Genomic DNA, 12,440 nt, shown 5'->3' on the forward strand with positions numbered 1-12,440 from the left:
TCCCCCCTATTTTTTTTAAATCACTTACTTGCTCTCCATCAGAATCCGACTTCACGGCAGTTATGGTTAATTCTAAAAGTCCCATGTCCATCACACGAACATAATCTAAAAGTTTTAAAATAATTAATAAAAGGAATACAGCTTTTAAAAGTGCTTATCCAACCAACACTGAATAAAATTAGCATTTCTTTAAAATGTATTGTGAAATATCTATAATATAAGAGAACACACAAATTCACTATAATTTCTAGCCAAAAATTCTGTTTATTCTGGCTAGAAACTACCTTACACTAAGTAGAGTTCAAGTATTTTGATGTACTTGGCTAAAATTATGAGATATTATTACAATTTCAAAAGGAAAAACTAGTATCCAAAAATATACTGAATACTCAGTTCAAGTACTTTAAAATGTTTACACAAAAAATACAGCAGCATTAACTTGCTTCAGAATTTGTTTAAATCTCACCTCTATTCAGATTTATTGTGACAGTATTACATTTGTCAGACAGATGTAAAGCAGCCTCATCCATGATAATTCTGAAAAACAAACCAAAAAACTAAATTTTGGATATATGCCATGTGATCACTGTGTACTTAAGTGCACCATTCCTTCTGATACAAACGTTATTATAATCATACACAGTTTCTAGCTGGGGGCGTGGCACAGGTCAGGCCTGCCTAGCAAGCAAAAGGACCTAAGATCAAACCTCTGTACCATTAACATCACATGCAGCATAGGAGTTAATGCATTATATTAAATATGCAAGGTTGTATATATGTGGGTTTGATTAGAGAAACAAATATTCTCTAAATTAAAAAACTGCATGCAGGAAATGGCGCCATGGCTCAAGTGGTAGAGCACTAGCCTTGAACTGAAGAGCTCAGGGGTAGCACCCAGGCCCAGAGTTCAAGCCCCATGACTGACAAAAAAAAATTAATTAAAATAAAAAATTACATGCAATTTCCAATATAAACGCCATCTAACATGTTTTAAAAAGCCACTGCTTATGAGTGCTATAAACACTGTTCTTCAACTGGTGTAAAAAAAAGTAATCATTTACTCAAATTAATTCTACATGTTTGGCAGGTTTGTTGTTTTTTTAATTGATGCCTAATTTCAAGAGGTTTTTGTTTTTGTTTGCCAGTCCTAGGACTTAAACTCTGGGCCTGGGTGGGCAACTCTAAGCTCCTTTTGCTCAAGGCTAGCACTCTACCACTTGAAACGTAGCACCACTTGCAGCTTTTTCTGTGATTAACTGGAGATAAGGTTTAAGATACAAAAATAAAGTGTACTAACTTAACTACTAGATAATTAACCAAGGGCAAATTAACTATTATTATCTATTGACTAATTTACCAAAGGCAAATTAAGAATTTTAAGGGGCTGGGAATATGGCCTAGTGGCAAGAGTGCTTGCCTCGTATACATGAAGCCCTGGGTTCGATTCCCCAGCACCACATATATAGAAAACGGCCAGAAGTGGCGCTGTGGCTCAAGTGGCAGAGTGCTAGCCTTGAGCAAAAGGAAGCCAGGGACAGTACTCAAGCCCTGAGTTCAAGGCCCAGGACTGGCCACAAAAAAAAAAAAAAAAAAAAAAAAAAGAATTTTAAGGACAAATTCCTCCCTAAAAGTGAAATAAAATGATAAAATAATTCAGAGGATGTTACCCAAGAAAGAAAACTTGAGTAATTTAGAAAAAAGGACATGATAATTAATAGAATATTGCTGACTTTAACAAAAACTGGAGATATGAATAAAATGACTTAAGTAAGCATCAGTTAATTTGAACAGCTTTAGACTGTTATGTTTATAATGAAGTGTAGCAGGTACCTGAGAGTAGAAGAAGATTTATCCAATGCAACGCTACTAGAAATGCTGAATGTTTCAACAGTAAGAAGAGATCGAATTGGCAAATAAAGAGGCCTAATAGCAAAAAGAAACAAGAGTATCAGTTTGATGACACAACAGAAACTTTCTTTTAAAAAAACATATGAGCCTTTTTGTTTGGGGTTTTGTTTTTTTTTGAGAGGAGGGTTTCTGCTAGATATACCAGGTGGCCCTTAAATTTGCAATGTTCTGCCTCAGCCTCCCAAGTAGTGGGCTTACAGATAAATACCACCACAATGAGTAAGTTTAAAGCTTAGTGCATGATTCATTGTGATCTTACCTGTAATCAAGCGCACAGCTCCAAAGATGAACATGAAAAGTTGTAAATGAAGTTGGAGGATTATATCCCAAAACAGGTTCATCAACAATGTTCAAGAAGTATAAAATCTATAATCACAAAAATATAAAATGGCCTGCTTTTGGAGAAAAAAAGGTTTTGCTATAATATACCTAGTAAGCGTAAAGCAGTATCTCACAGAAAGAACCACCATGTCATTGGAAATTTATGATGTTATAAGGAAAAAAATCACTATGTACAGAGATATACAAAAAGAGTAAATTAGATGCTAATTTGTTTGACTAGAAGAATCATTTCCCTAATATATGTATACCAAAATTCTTGAGGAATAACTTGTCTGTATACAACAAAAATTAAAAGTACTTGCTGAATTAAATTTTTGAAATGAAGAGGATCATCCAATAATTTTAATGCTATAGAATCCTTAGAAAATCTTATCTCATGAAACTAATAAGAAGTATACCTAATATTGCCTTATTTTGCTTGGAACAAATAAAAAAAATTTACAAAGACTACTTTCAAAAATCTGATTTCTATCAGACACTATTGTTTATAATCAGGCTTATATAATATAGCCTATAATCTAGCTAGACCAGGGGCTGGGGCAGGAGGATCCAAAGTTCAAAGCCAGCCTGAGAAAGTTAACAAGACTTCACCTCAAAACAAAGGTAAAAAAAAAAAAAAAAAAGAAAGAGAAAGAAAGAAAGAAAGAAAGAAAGAAAGAAAGAAAGAAAGAAAGAAAGAAAGAAAGAAAGGTGTAAATGTATAGTGCAGTGGTGGGCATTTGCCTAGCATGTCTGCAGCTCTGATTCTCCCAGTCCATAAGAAAAAAAAAAATTCTGTTTTTTGTTTTCTAAGGTCCAAGACTGGGGACTCAAATTCAGTACCTGATACTTTCACTCACTGGCCAACACGGTACCAACTGAGCCATACCTCCAACCCCAAGATCTGGTTTTCTAAATAATACCCATTGTTGGAGTATGTTATAGGATCTGATTTATTAGGTAACCTTCCTTCCTTCCTTTGTTGCTTTTTCCTTGCTGATACCGAGGTTTGAATTCATGGCCTTTGCATTTGCTTAGCAGGAATTCTACCACTTGAGCCATACCTCTTGAGATAAGAGTCTCAGTGGACTTTTCTGCCTGGGCTGGCTTTAAACTTCAATGTTCCAGAGCTCTGAGTAGCTATGATTACAGGCATGAACCAAACAACAGTGGCTTTATAACTCATTCGTGGTTTTTGTTTTTTGGGTCGGTTGTGGCTTGAATTTGGTGCCTGAGCACTGTCCCTGAGCTCTTTTGTGCAAAGCTAGCACTCTAGCATTTTTAGCCACAGTTCCACTTTCAGATTTCTGGTAGCTAACTGGAGATGAGTCTCATGGATTTTCCTGCCCAGGCTGGCTCTGAGCCAATTTGATCCTCAGATCTCAGCCTCCTGAGCAGTTAGTATTATAGGTGTGAGCCACCAATGCCAGGTTGTAACTAATTCTAGAAAGAAGTTTTTTTCCTTAGTTTATGTCTACCTCAGTCTGAAAACCAGGTTCTCTGACCATCTATTCTCTCACATTTCCAGAAAACAGGTTATACTAAATCTCTCCCTTGCAGTGAGTTAAATGTTCACACTAGCCATCTTCTACTCCCACCAGACAGACCAATGTTTTCATATTTCCTAAATGATTTTATGAGAATATTTTCAAAGTACTTTTAAAAATAATTTATGATTAGCTGACAATGTGGAGCTGTGGCTCAACTAGTAAGAGTACTAGCAGAATCACATTCTTAAAGAAAAAAGTTTTCTGGGGTATTGATAATATTCTTTTGTTTTAACCTATGAGGCTGAACATTAATGATTTACCAACTTTTCCATATGCACATTATTATTAATTCTATAATAAATTGATACATACATAACAGCTCTCTTACCTGCTCATGCCAGCTGAGGCCTGCAGGAAGCATTCGGTGCTGGAGAGTGGCTCCTTTTAGTCCCACAGCAATGAGAAATTCCTATGCAGAATACTAAGTATCAAGAATTATATTTATCACCTGTAGAATCCCACAAGTTTTTCCAAGAAATAAATGTGTTGTCTTTTACACAAATACCCTTAGCTACTAACAAAATCAGCAATAAGTACTGAATAGTACAGAAAGTACAAGACACAAACCTTTGTATTGGACTCTGATTTATCAGACAATATTTTAACTGCAATGGAGAGCATATTCAAATTGTCTCCTCCAACCCCATCTGAAGCAGTTCTATTGAGGCCATCTTCTTCAGAAGAATAAATAGTAGGTTCCAACCAATGTGGGCGAGTTGAACAGGGCAATCGTGCTTCTGTGGGAGGAATCACTCCATCCACTATGCCTAGATCCAGATTAAGATGAAAATATTAACAAAACGACCATGTGCAATTAGTTCTGTAACTGTAATAAATATCCAGGTACAGGTTTATTCTCTTCTACCAAATGCTTGGAACCAGAAGTATTTTTGGACATGTGACTTTTTTCTTTATAGATTGTGGAAAGAAATGATAATACACGTACCTAGTTACATTATCTTGGAGAGGAAACCTCATTCATTCTAAACACAAAATTCATTTATGTATTACATACACTTCAAATGCATAGGCTGAAAGTGATTCATGATTATTTTTAGTATACCTATGTTTTTGACCATGAGTAAAGTATTTTCCACTAGTGGCATCATATCAGTGCTAAAATGTTTCTGATTTTGGATTCAAATTATAGATGTTCAACCTGCACTTCTATGACTGTAATACTGATGGCATGATGACAAAAAAAAAACAGCTTGGCATTCCACTAATATCGGTATGACTAATAGTACAACATTTTTTAACCTCTAATTCTAAAATGCTAGGAAAATAATCTCATCAACATTAAGAATGTACAAGCATCTCATGTCTATTCACAAGGTAATTCAAGCAACTACTAAAAAAAATAGTAAAAAATTTTGCTGGGTGTTGGTGTACACCTGTAATCAATCACAGTACTCAGAAGGCTGGCAAAGGCACATAGATTTTTGAGCTCAAGGCTAGCCTATTGAGACCCTACCTAACAGAGTCACACAGACACCAACATAGAGGGCAAACTATACACCTCAAACCAAAAGGAAATATTTCTTGAGAAAGAATAAAAATCCAGGTACTGGTAGCTCACACCTGTAGTCCTACCTACTCAATAGGCTGAGATGTGACAATCACAGTTTAAAGGCAGCCCAGGCAAGAAAGTCCACGAAACTCATATCTACAATTAGCCACCAGAAAACCGGAAATGGTACTGTGACTCAAAGTGGCAGAGAAATAGCATTGAGTGAAAAAGTTCAGCGACAGCACCCAGGCAGAGTTCCAGCCTTATGACTGACCCAAAAAATAGAATGTATAGATCCATTAGTCCATAAATAGATCAATTATATGTTGTTTATCCATACAATAGAATACTATTATTATAGGTTAAAAATACATCAAACAAAAACAGATGATTCGGGCTGGGGATATGGCCTAGTGGCAAGAGTGCCTGCCTCGGATACACGAGGCCCTAGGTTCGATTCCCCAGCACCACATATACAGAAAACGGCCAGAAGCGGCGCTGTGGCTCAAGTGGCAGAGTGCTAGCCTTGAGCGGGAAGAAGCCAGGGACAGTGCTCAGGCCCTGAGTCCAAGGCCCAGGACTGGCAAAAAAAAAAAAACCAGATGATTCCATTTATATGAAATTTTCACAATATGCAAATATAGACAGAAACAGATTAGTTGTTTAGGGCTAAGTAAATGGAAGGGTGTAGGGTAATAAATTATACGGTCTCTTCTTGAAGCTATGAAAATGTTATAAAGATTTACTCTGATGATGGCTGTAAGTTCTGTAAAACATAGAAGTCACTGAAAGTAAATTTTAAAACTCTGAATTGAATGATACATAAATTATCTCTTAATAAAGCTATTATAAACAGCTGGATATGATGATGCATGACTGTAATCCCAGCCCTTGGCCTCCTGAGAAAGACTGTCTCAAAACTGAAAACCAAAAACCAAGAAACAAAAGCTACTATTAAAAGAGAACATAAAGCCAACTTCTAATTTACAACTATTACTTAGACGGTATAATCAGAACCTTCATCCAGAGAATAGTTTCTAATATTCAAGTTCTGCTCTCAATACTTTAATCAAACAAGAAATGTAAACATGTCAAAGAAATGAATAAATTCTCATTTGCCCTACCTTTGTGGTACAGACTGAAACTGCTAGAATGAAGGCAAATGTAGTGCTTGTCATCAAAACCTTCATATTTTGTCACGCAAAATAATGAGCCACTATTGAATTCTAACCAGAATTCACCATGCTTGTTTTCCAAGAGGTCTCCGGTATCTTGCTAATAGAAAGATCAGAGGGGGGAGAAAGTTATTTTATTTTTCTTTAAATCTCAGTGTTAGAGATGGAGCCTTGGGCCTCATAAATACTAGGCAGCTATTCTACAACCAGTCCCAGCCCCCAAAGTCATTATTTAAATGCAAGAAAGCAAAGAAGTCCCGTGGAATGTTCTTTCTTAAGTCAGCTTAGTAAACTGTCCTGTATTACATCAAAGCAGTGTTAAGAGCTGAGCCACTTCACATTAGCGGTATTAAAAACTGAATAAATGCTATACAAAACTTCCTGTGCCAAATAAATCCCAGTACTTTATCCTCCTTAAAAATAGAAAAATTAGCAGCTATGACCCTCAGCAGCAGAACTGGTGCATTCTCTAAGGGGAAGGTGTTTTACTGGGTGATCCCAATGGAAACTAGATTCCCATATTCCCATTGCCACAGCACTACCGAGATCCTCCCCATCACTGAATTGGCTTTGCCCTGCGAACATCCAGTTATGTATTCTTTCAAACAAGATGCTTTTTGAGACAACACTTTGGATTTACACTTCTTACCCTTACATCTGTGAACACAGCCATTAATCCATGATTAATATTCAGAAGAACTGAGAGAAAACTCTGAGAGTGCTTATTCTGAGAGTCTAATTTTTTTTTCCTGCGGGAGCGATAGTTGGGATCGACAGTAGAAAAATACTGCATAGTATCTTCTTCAGACCCACTTTCTTCATCTATGAGGGGGGATAAGCAATTATTTAGTTCTGATAGCCTGTAAAATAAAATAGCAACTTAAAAATTATCACAAAACTATTTCACATGTTTATAACACTTATTTTTACAAATATAGAATGACAATAAAAATGTATCATTTTTATCCTTATTCCTAAACTTCAGTATATGTATTATCACTTCAAGGTACACATTATCTTTCAAATGATAATGATCCTCAACAGACAGCAATGGTAAAATATTCTCATAAATTATCAAATAAACTATAAAATATCGATATAAATAGAAAATACAATAAGGCACATCTTATAATTTACAATAAAAAGCTATTACTTTGTTAATTTAGAAATTAGACACTTTAATTCAAGATAAATTTAAAATACAGTACCATAGTGAACTGTAGATTTAAATGTATTGAAACTATCTTTGTTGAAGGTGTTAATCAGTTGGCTGGCTACCGAAAGCCCAATGCCATATGAAATATTTTCAAATGTCTCCACTGGTGAAGGTGCTGTTGGTTCCCACAGTAGCAAGTCATTAAAGATCCTATAAAAACAAAAGTTGAAAAACACATGTGTAACTTATAAACTTTGTGCAAACTAAATGTTTCCCTTTAAGAGATTTGCTTAACCATTTTTAAATGGTGAAATGAGAATTAAGACCCTATAAAGACTTTAAAAAATACACACTATGTTCTTTAAATGGAAAAATATGGCTATAACCTAAGTCAGTGAAAAAAGAATCTGCACATCAGATACACAGAACTAGATACTTGCCTAATATTACCTCACAACAAAGTACAAATTCATACTGTACCTTAAAATGTGCTTTAAAGACAGAAACTAATTAAAACTAAAAACGCATGCAGAATGAAAGACTACAAACAGGAAATCATTTTGCAGGCTAAAACTACACTGCACCCTTCCATCAATCCTGTGGGATGGCAGGACATTATTTTCCTCATTTTACCACTGAAGAAACTGCCTCAGGAAGAGGAAGGGAGAGCCAGGCACTGGTGAGTCAATGCCTGTCATCCTAGCTACTCAGGAAGCTGAGATCTGAGGATGGTGGTTTGAAGCCAGCCTGGGCAGGAAAGGCTGGCAGATGCTTATCTCCAATTTAACAACCAGACAACTGAAAGTGGCACTGTAGTTCAGAGTGGTATAGCACGAGCTTTGAGCAAAGGAACTAAGGGACAGTGTCCAAGCCCCAAGTTCAAGCCCCATAACCCAACCAAAAAAAAATAATAATAATAATAAGAATGAGGAGTTGGAGGCATGGCTTAGGTGGTGGGGCTGCTGCCAATGAGTGACCTAGTGGAAGAGCTGGGATGAGAGTTCACATTATACCCAGCTCTCAATTCAGTTCTTTCTCTAGAGATATTTAAGATCTCCTTTGAACATAAAGTACAACTTTAACCCCAGTGTGCATGACAATGAAGAATGTGCCACCGCAAGTGAGAACAAACCCTACCAACTACCTAGAGTAAGATGACCCTGGTGATCAGGAAGCCACACAGCTAGGACCCTAGAGCATCCTACTTTTTTTCCCCCAGTTGTAGGGCTTGAACGCAGGGCCTGGGCACTATCCCTGAGCTCTTCTGCCCAAGGAACTAGTGCTCTACTTGAGTTATAGCACCATTTCCTATCTACCTTTTCAAAGAACTTGTTACCACTCAGATACACTGTTCTTGCCTCCTCTTTCCTATTCTCTTGCTTTTAAGAAAAATTCAAAATTTGTATAGCATATCCTTCACACATAGCTATTTCAACCAATCACAGAACTTTATACACCATACTGTACTTGTTTCTGTCCCCTCCTGGACTGCTAGGCCTGTCCCCCTGGGAAAGGGACTTGTGCCTAATCACTTCTACCTCTAAGTAGATCAGTGACTGTCATATATAGCAGGCACTGACAGCTGACCAGCCGGAAAGGACGGTCAAAGCACAGACTCACAGTAAAGCCTGTGATGAAGTGCCCAGCAATGAGGCAGCCCTGTCCCCTTCCTGTGAAAAAAACAGTTCCCAAACCAATTCCTGAGTTTCTCAAGCCCTAGAAATATAAACAAGACCTTTGCAGTAGCTTCTAAGCTCTATCCAAATGCCTCTTTCTAAAAACATCATTGTTAAAGATACCAAGGATATAGAACAAAAAGATGTCAAATCTCAGACACACAGACAACTACATCCCATAATACTGGCACAAATGTGGCTGTTTCTTGGGCATATTATAGGACAAAGTATAGGAGCTATAAATATAGACCTCAATCAGAGATTCTATGATTATGAATAATGAACAAATAAAATGAGGAATTTTCTCAGGAAATGCTTTTCCTTTCCCTTTCCCTTAGTGTAAGTGCAGGTTGTACATCACAGGTTAGAGAAACATTATTACTTTAAATAAAACCCAGAGTTCATGGGATATGACCTATAAATATAAGTTTCATATCTTTCTGCCAATTCCTTTATATTTTTGCCCAAATCTCCTTTCAAAGTTTTTGTGTTGTGGTTTTTGTTTGAGATAGGATCTTAGCTTATAATCCAGGGTAGCCTAGAACTTGTTATGTAGCCAAGGCTGGCTTCAAAGTCATGATCCTCCAGCCTCTGCCTCCAGTTAAATAAAGTGCTCAAGTTAAATAAAGTGTTAACATGTTCTTTCTATACTTCAATGGCTCACATGGGAAATTCATTGCCAAAACTATTGAGCTAAGGTAGATCCTCAAGTCTCTCCTGGAACTTAAATCTGATCCGAAAACAGGCAATGACAATCAGGGAGATAACCCAGAGTTTATTGTTCACAGTGAAGGAATGAAGGGTAGAGACATCTGACACCAAGAAAAAAACCTAAAGTAGAAGCTGTAGAGATGGAAGTGACTTAAGATTAATGCAAATACTATAGTGTGTTTACATATGGCAAATTAGTACTGACAAACAATAAAAATTATTTTCTAGAAATCCACATGACCATCTGTCAGGTACATTATAGAAAGGAGCCCTTGATTAGTAGGAATAATAAAAGTAATAGAAAGTTACTGCTTACTATATGCTAGACACTGTTCTCTGAAATTTCTACGTGTTATACCATTTAATTCTCCAAATAGGGCTTTGGGCACGCAACAGTATTGTCTCCATTTTACAGATGAAGTGACTAGGTAAATTGCCCAAAGTCATCAGAGTCTAAGACCTCAAAATCCATTTATTTACTTGGTATATATGTTGAGGGGCATTTAAATATGATAAATTTAAATTTTTGTGTATAAAGGGTTACAAATTAATACATAGTTTAGAATTTCAACAAGATGTCTTTTCAAATTGTAAGAAGAAACGCTTCTTGGACAATGCCTGAACAATTCTGATTCTATGCCAGAATCTGCTGGCAAGTACCTCCTACCTCTTTCACATCACTACATATGTAGAAAAAAACCCGGCATTTCCTCAGTAGCTATTGTCATTATGCCACACAAAGCGCACGAGGGCAAAATATAATACAAGTAAGTAAAGAGAAGTGGGGAAAGGATAAACAGAAGCAGTGGGGCAGAAAGTCTGATCCCAAAGATTAGTTCTTGAACTTACCTATTATAAAGCTTCTCATAAAAGCTTTTATTAGGTAGCGTTATGTGAATATTTGGCAATGTAAGTTCCAACACATAATGAGAATTGCTGATAGCTTTATCCTGAAACTCTGTCATTTCCACAGGGTCTCCTGGCATCACCATCTAAAACATAATAATTTAGTGCAAAAACAGCATCAAATAACCATTTTATGTTCAAATAATTATAGCAGTTTTCAACATATCTACAGCTTACTTTGTGAGCAACTAAATAAGTTAACAACATTTACTGAGGAAAATATACATCAAGACAAAAAAATAATAAGCTAGGTGCCAGTGGCTCAAGTCTGTAATCCTAGCTACTCTAGAGGCTGAGATCTGAGAATAGTGGTTTCAAAGCCAGCCCAGATAGAAAAGTCCATGAGACTCTATCTCCAATTAACTAGCAAAAAGCCAGAAGGCAATGGAGTGTTCTGGTTTGAAGCCAGCCTGGCACAGAAAAGTCTGACATTCATCTCCAAAATAACTAGGAAAAAGCTGGGCTAGGCCAGCTGCTGATGGCTCACACCTGTAATCCTAGCCACTCAGGAGGCTGAGATCTGAGGATCACAGTTCAAAGCCAGCCTGGGCAGGAAAGTCTGTTAAATTCTTATCTCCAAAGAACTACCAGAAAACCAGAAGTGGATCTGTGGCTGAAAGTGGTAGAGTGCTGGCCTTGAGCAAAAGAGCTTGAGCAAAAGGCCTTGAGCTCAAGTCCCAAGACCGACAAAAAAAAAACAAAATAAGACAAAAAAAGCTGAGCTGGAAGCATGGCTCATTACTAGATAAGCAAGGAATCTGAGCAAGTATAAAACCCTGGTTTAAACCTGGATACCAGAAGAAAAAAACTTTTTTTTAATGGACAACAATCAATCTTTGAGTTAAAAAGTGAATAAAAATAGTATACAAAGAAATTCTTTGGGAATCAGTTGTCGGGCTGGAACTCCAGGCCCGGGCGCTGTCTGTCCTTAAGCCTCTTTGTGCTCAGGCTAGCATTCTACCGCTAGAGCTACAGCACCACTTGCAGTTTTTTGAGTGGATGAGTGCAGATAAGAGTCTCAATGGGAATTTTCTGCCTGGCTGGCTTCGAAATGCAATCCTTAGATCTAGCCTCCTGAGTAGCTAGGACTACAGACATGAGCCATGGGTGCCCAGCTAAAAGAATATTTTTAGAAGAAAAAAAAAAAAAAGGTAGCCAGACAAGGTCAGTTCCAAGTCAGTCTGAGATAAACAGGGAGATATCTCAGTAAGAAAGGACAGAATTAAATCATCACTATGGTTTGACAGTGTTGTAATGCTTACGCACACACTTTTTTTTACCTGTTCATTTTCAAACATGACTCGACGGGAAGAAAAGGGAGATGGAGCTGGTCTCCTTAGATCGCAGACATCTTTCAGGGAATGAGCACCTCCTTCCTCCTCTTCCTGGTAATGACCATCATTTTCTTCCTCCTCCTCCTCAGCTGCTATTCTTTCCAAAATGGAATGCATGGCCGGTGGGTTTATTTTCAGTACCATTCTAATAAGCAAAGATAATTTCTTTAAAAAAAACAACAACAACTAAGAT

At 37.0% G+C, this 12,440-nt stretch overlaps 1 protein-coding gene across 1 annotated transcript in view; it reads right to left on the bottom strand.

Annotated features, from left to right (window-relative positions):
- The window catches only part of Atg2b (autophagy related 2B), a 65,844-nt gene that overhangs the window by 23,416 nt on the left and 29,988 nt on the right, over positions 1-12,440 (bottom strand). Inside the window, exons 18-28 of the mRNA XM_048362954.1 lie at positions 12,194-12,392; positions 10,857-10,999; positions 7,673-7,830; positions 7,114-7,286; positions 6,414-6,564; positions 4,347-4,546; positions 4,108-4,188; positions 2,168-2,274; positions 1,831-1,923; positions 467-537; positions 29-105 (exon numbers count right to left, since the gene is read on the bottom strand). Of these exons, the coding sequence (XP_048218911.1) occupies positions 29-105; positions 467-537; positions 1,831-1,923; positions 2,168-2,274; positions 4,108-4,188; positions 4,347-4,546; positions 6,414-6,564; positions 7,114-7,286; positions 7,673-7,830; positions 10,857-10,999; positions 12,194-12,392 (1,453 nt within the window). The remainder of the gene's footprint in view (positions 1-28; positions 106-466; positions 538-1,830; positions 1,924-2,167; positions 2,275-4,107; positions 4,189-4,346; positions 4,547-6,413; positions 6,565-7,113; positions 7,287-7,672; positions 7,831-10,856; positions 11,000-12,193; positions 12,393-12,440) is intronic.

Source organism: Perognathus longimembris, chromosome 14 (assembly GCF_023159225.1).
Source record: "Perognathus longimembris pacificus isolate PPM17 chromosome 14, ASM2315922v1, whole genome shotgun sequence".
Lineage (NCBI taxonomy): Eukaryota > Metazoa > Chordata > Mammalia > Rodentia > Heteromyidae > Perognathus > Perognathus longimembris.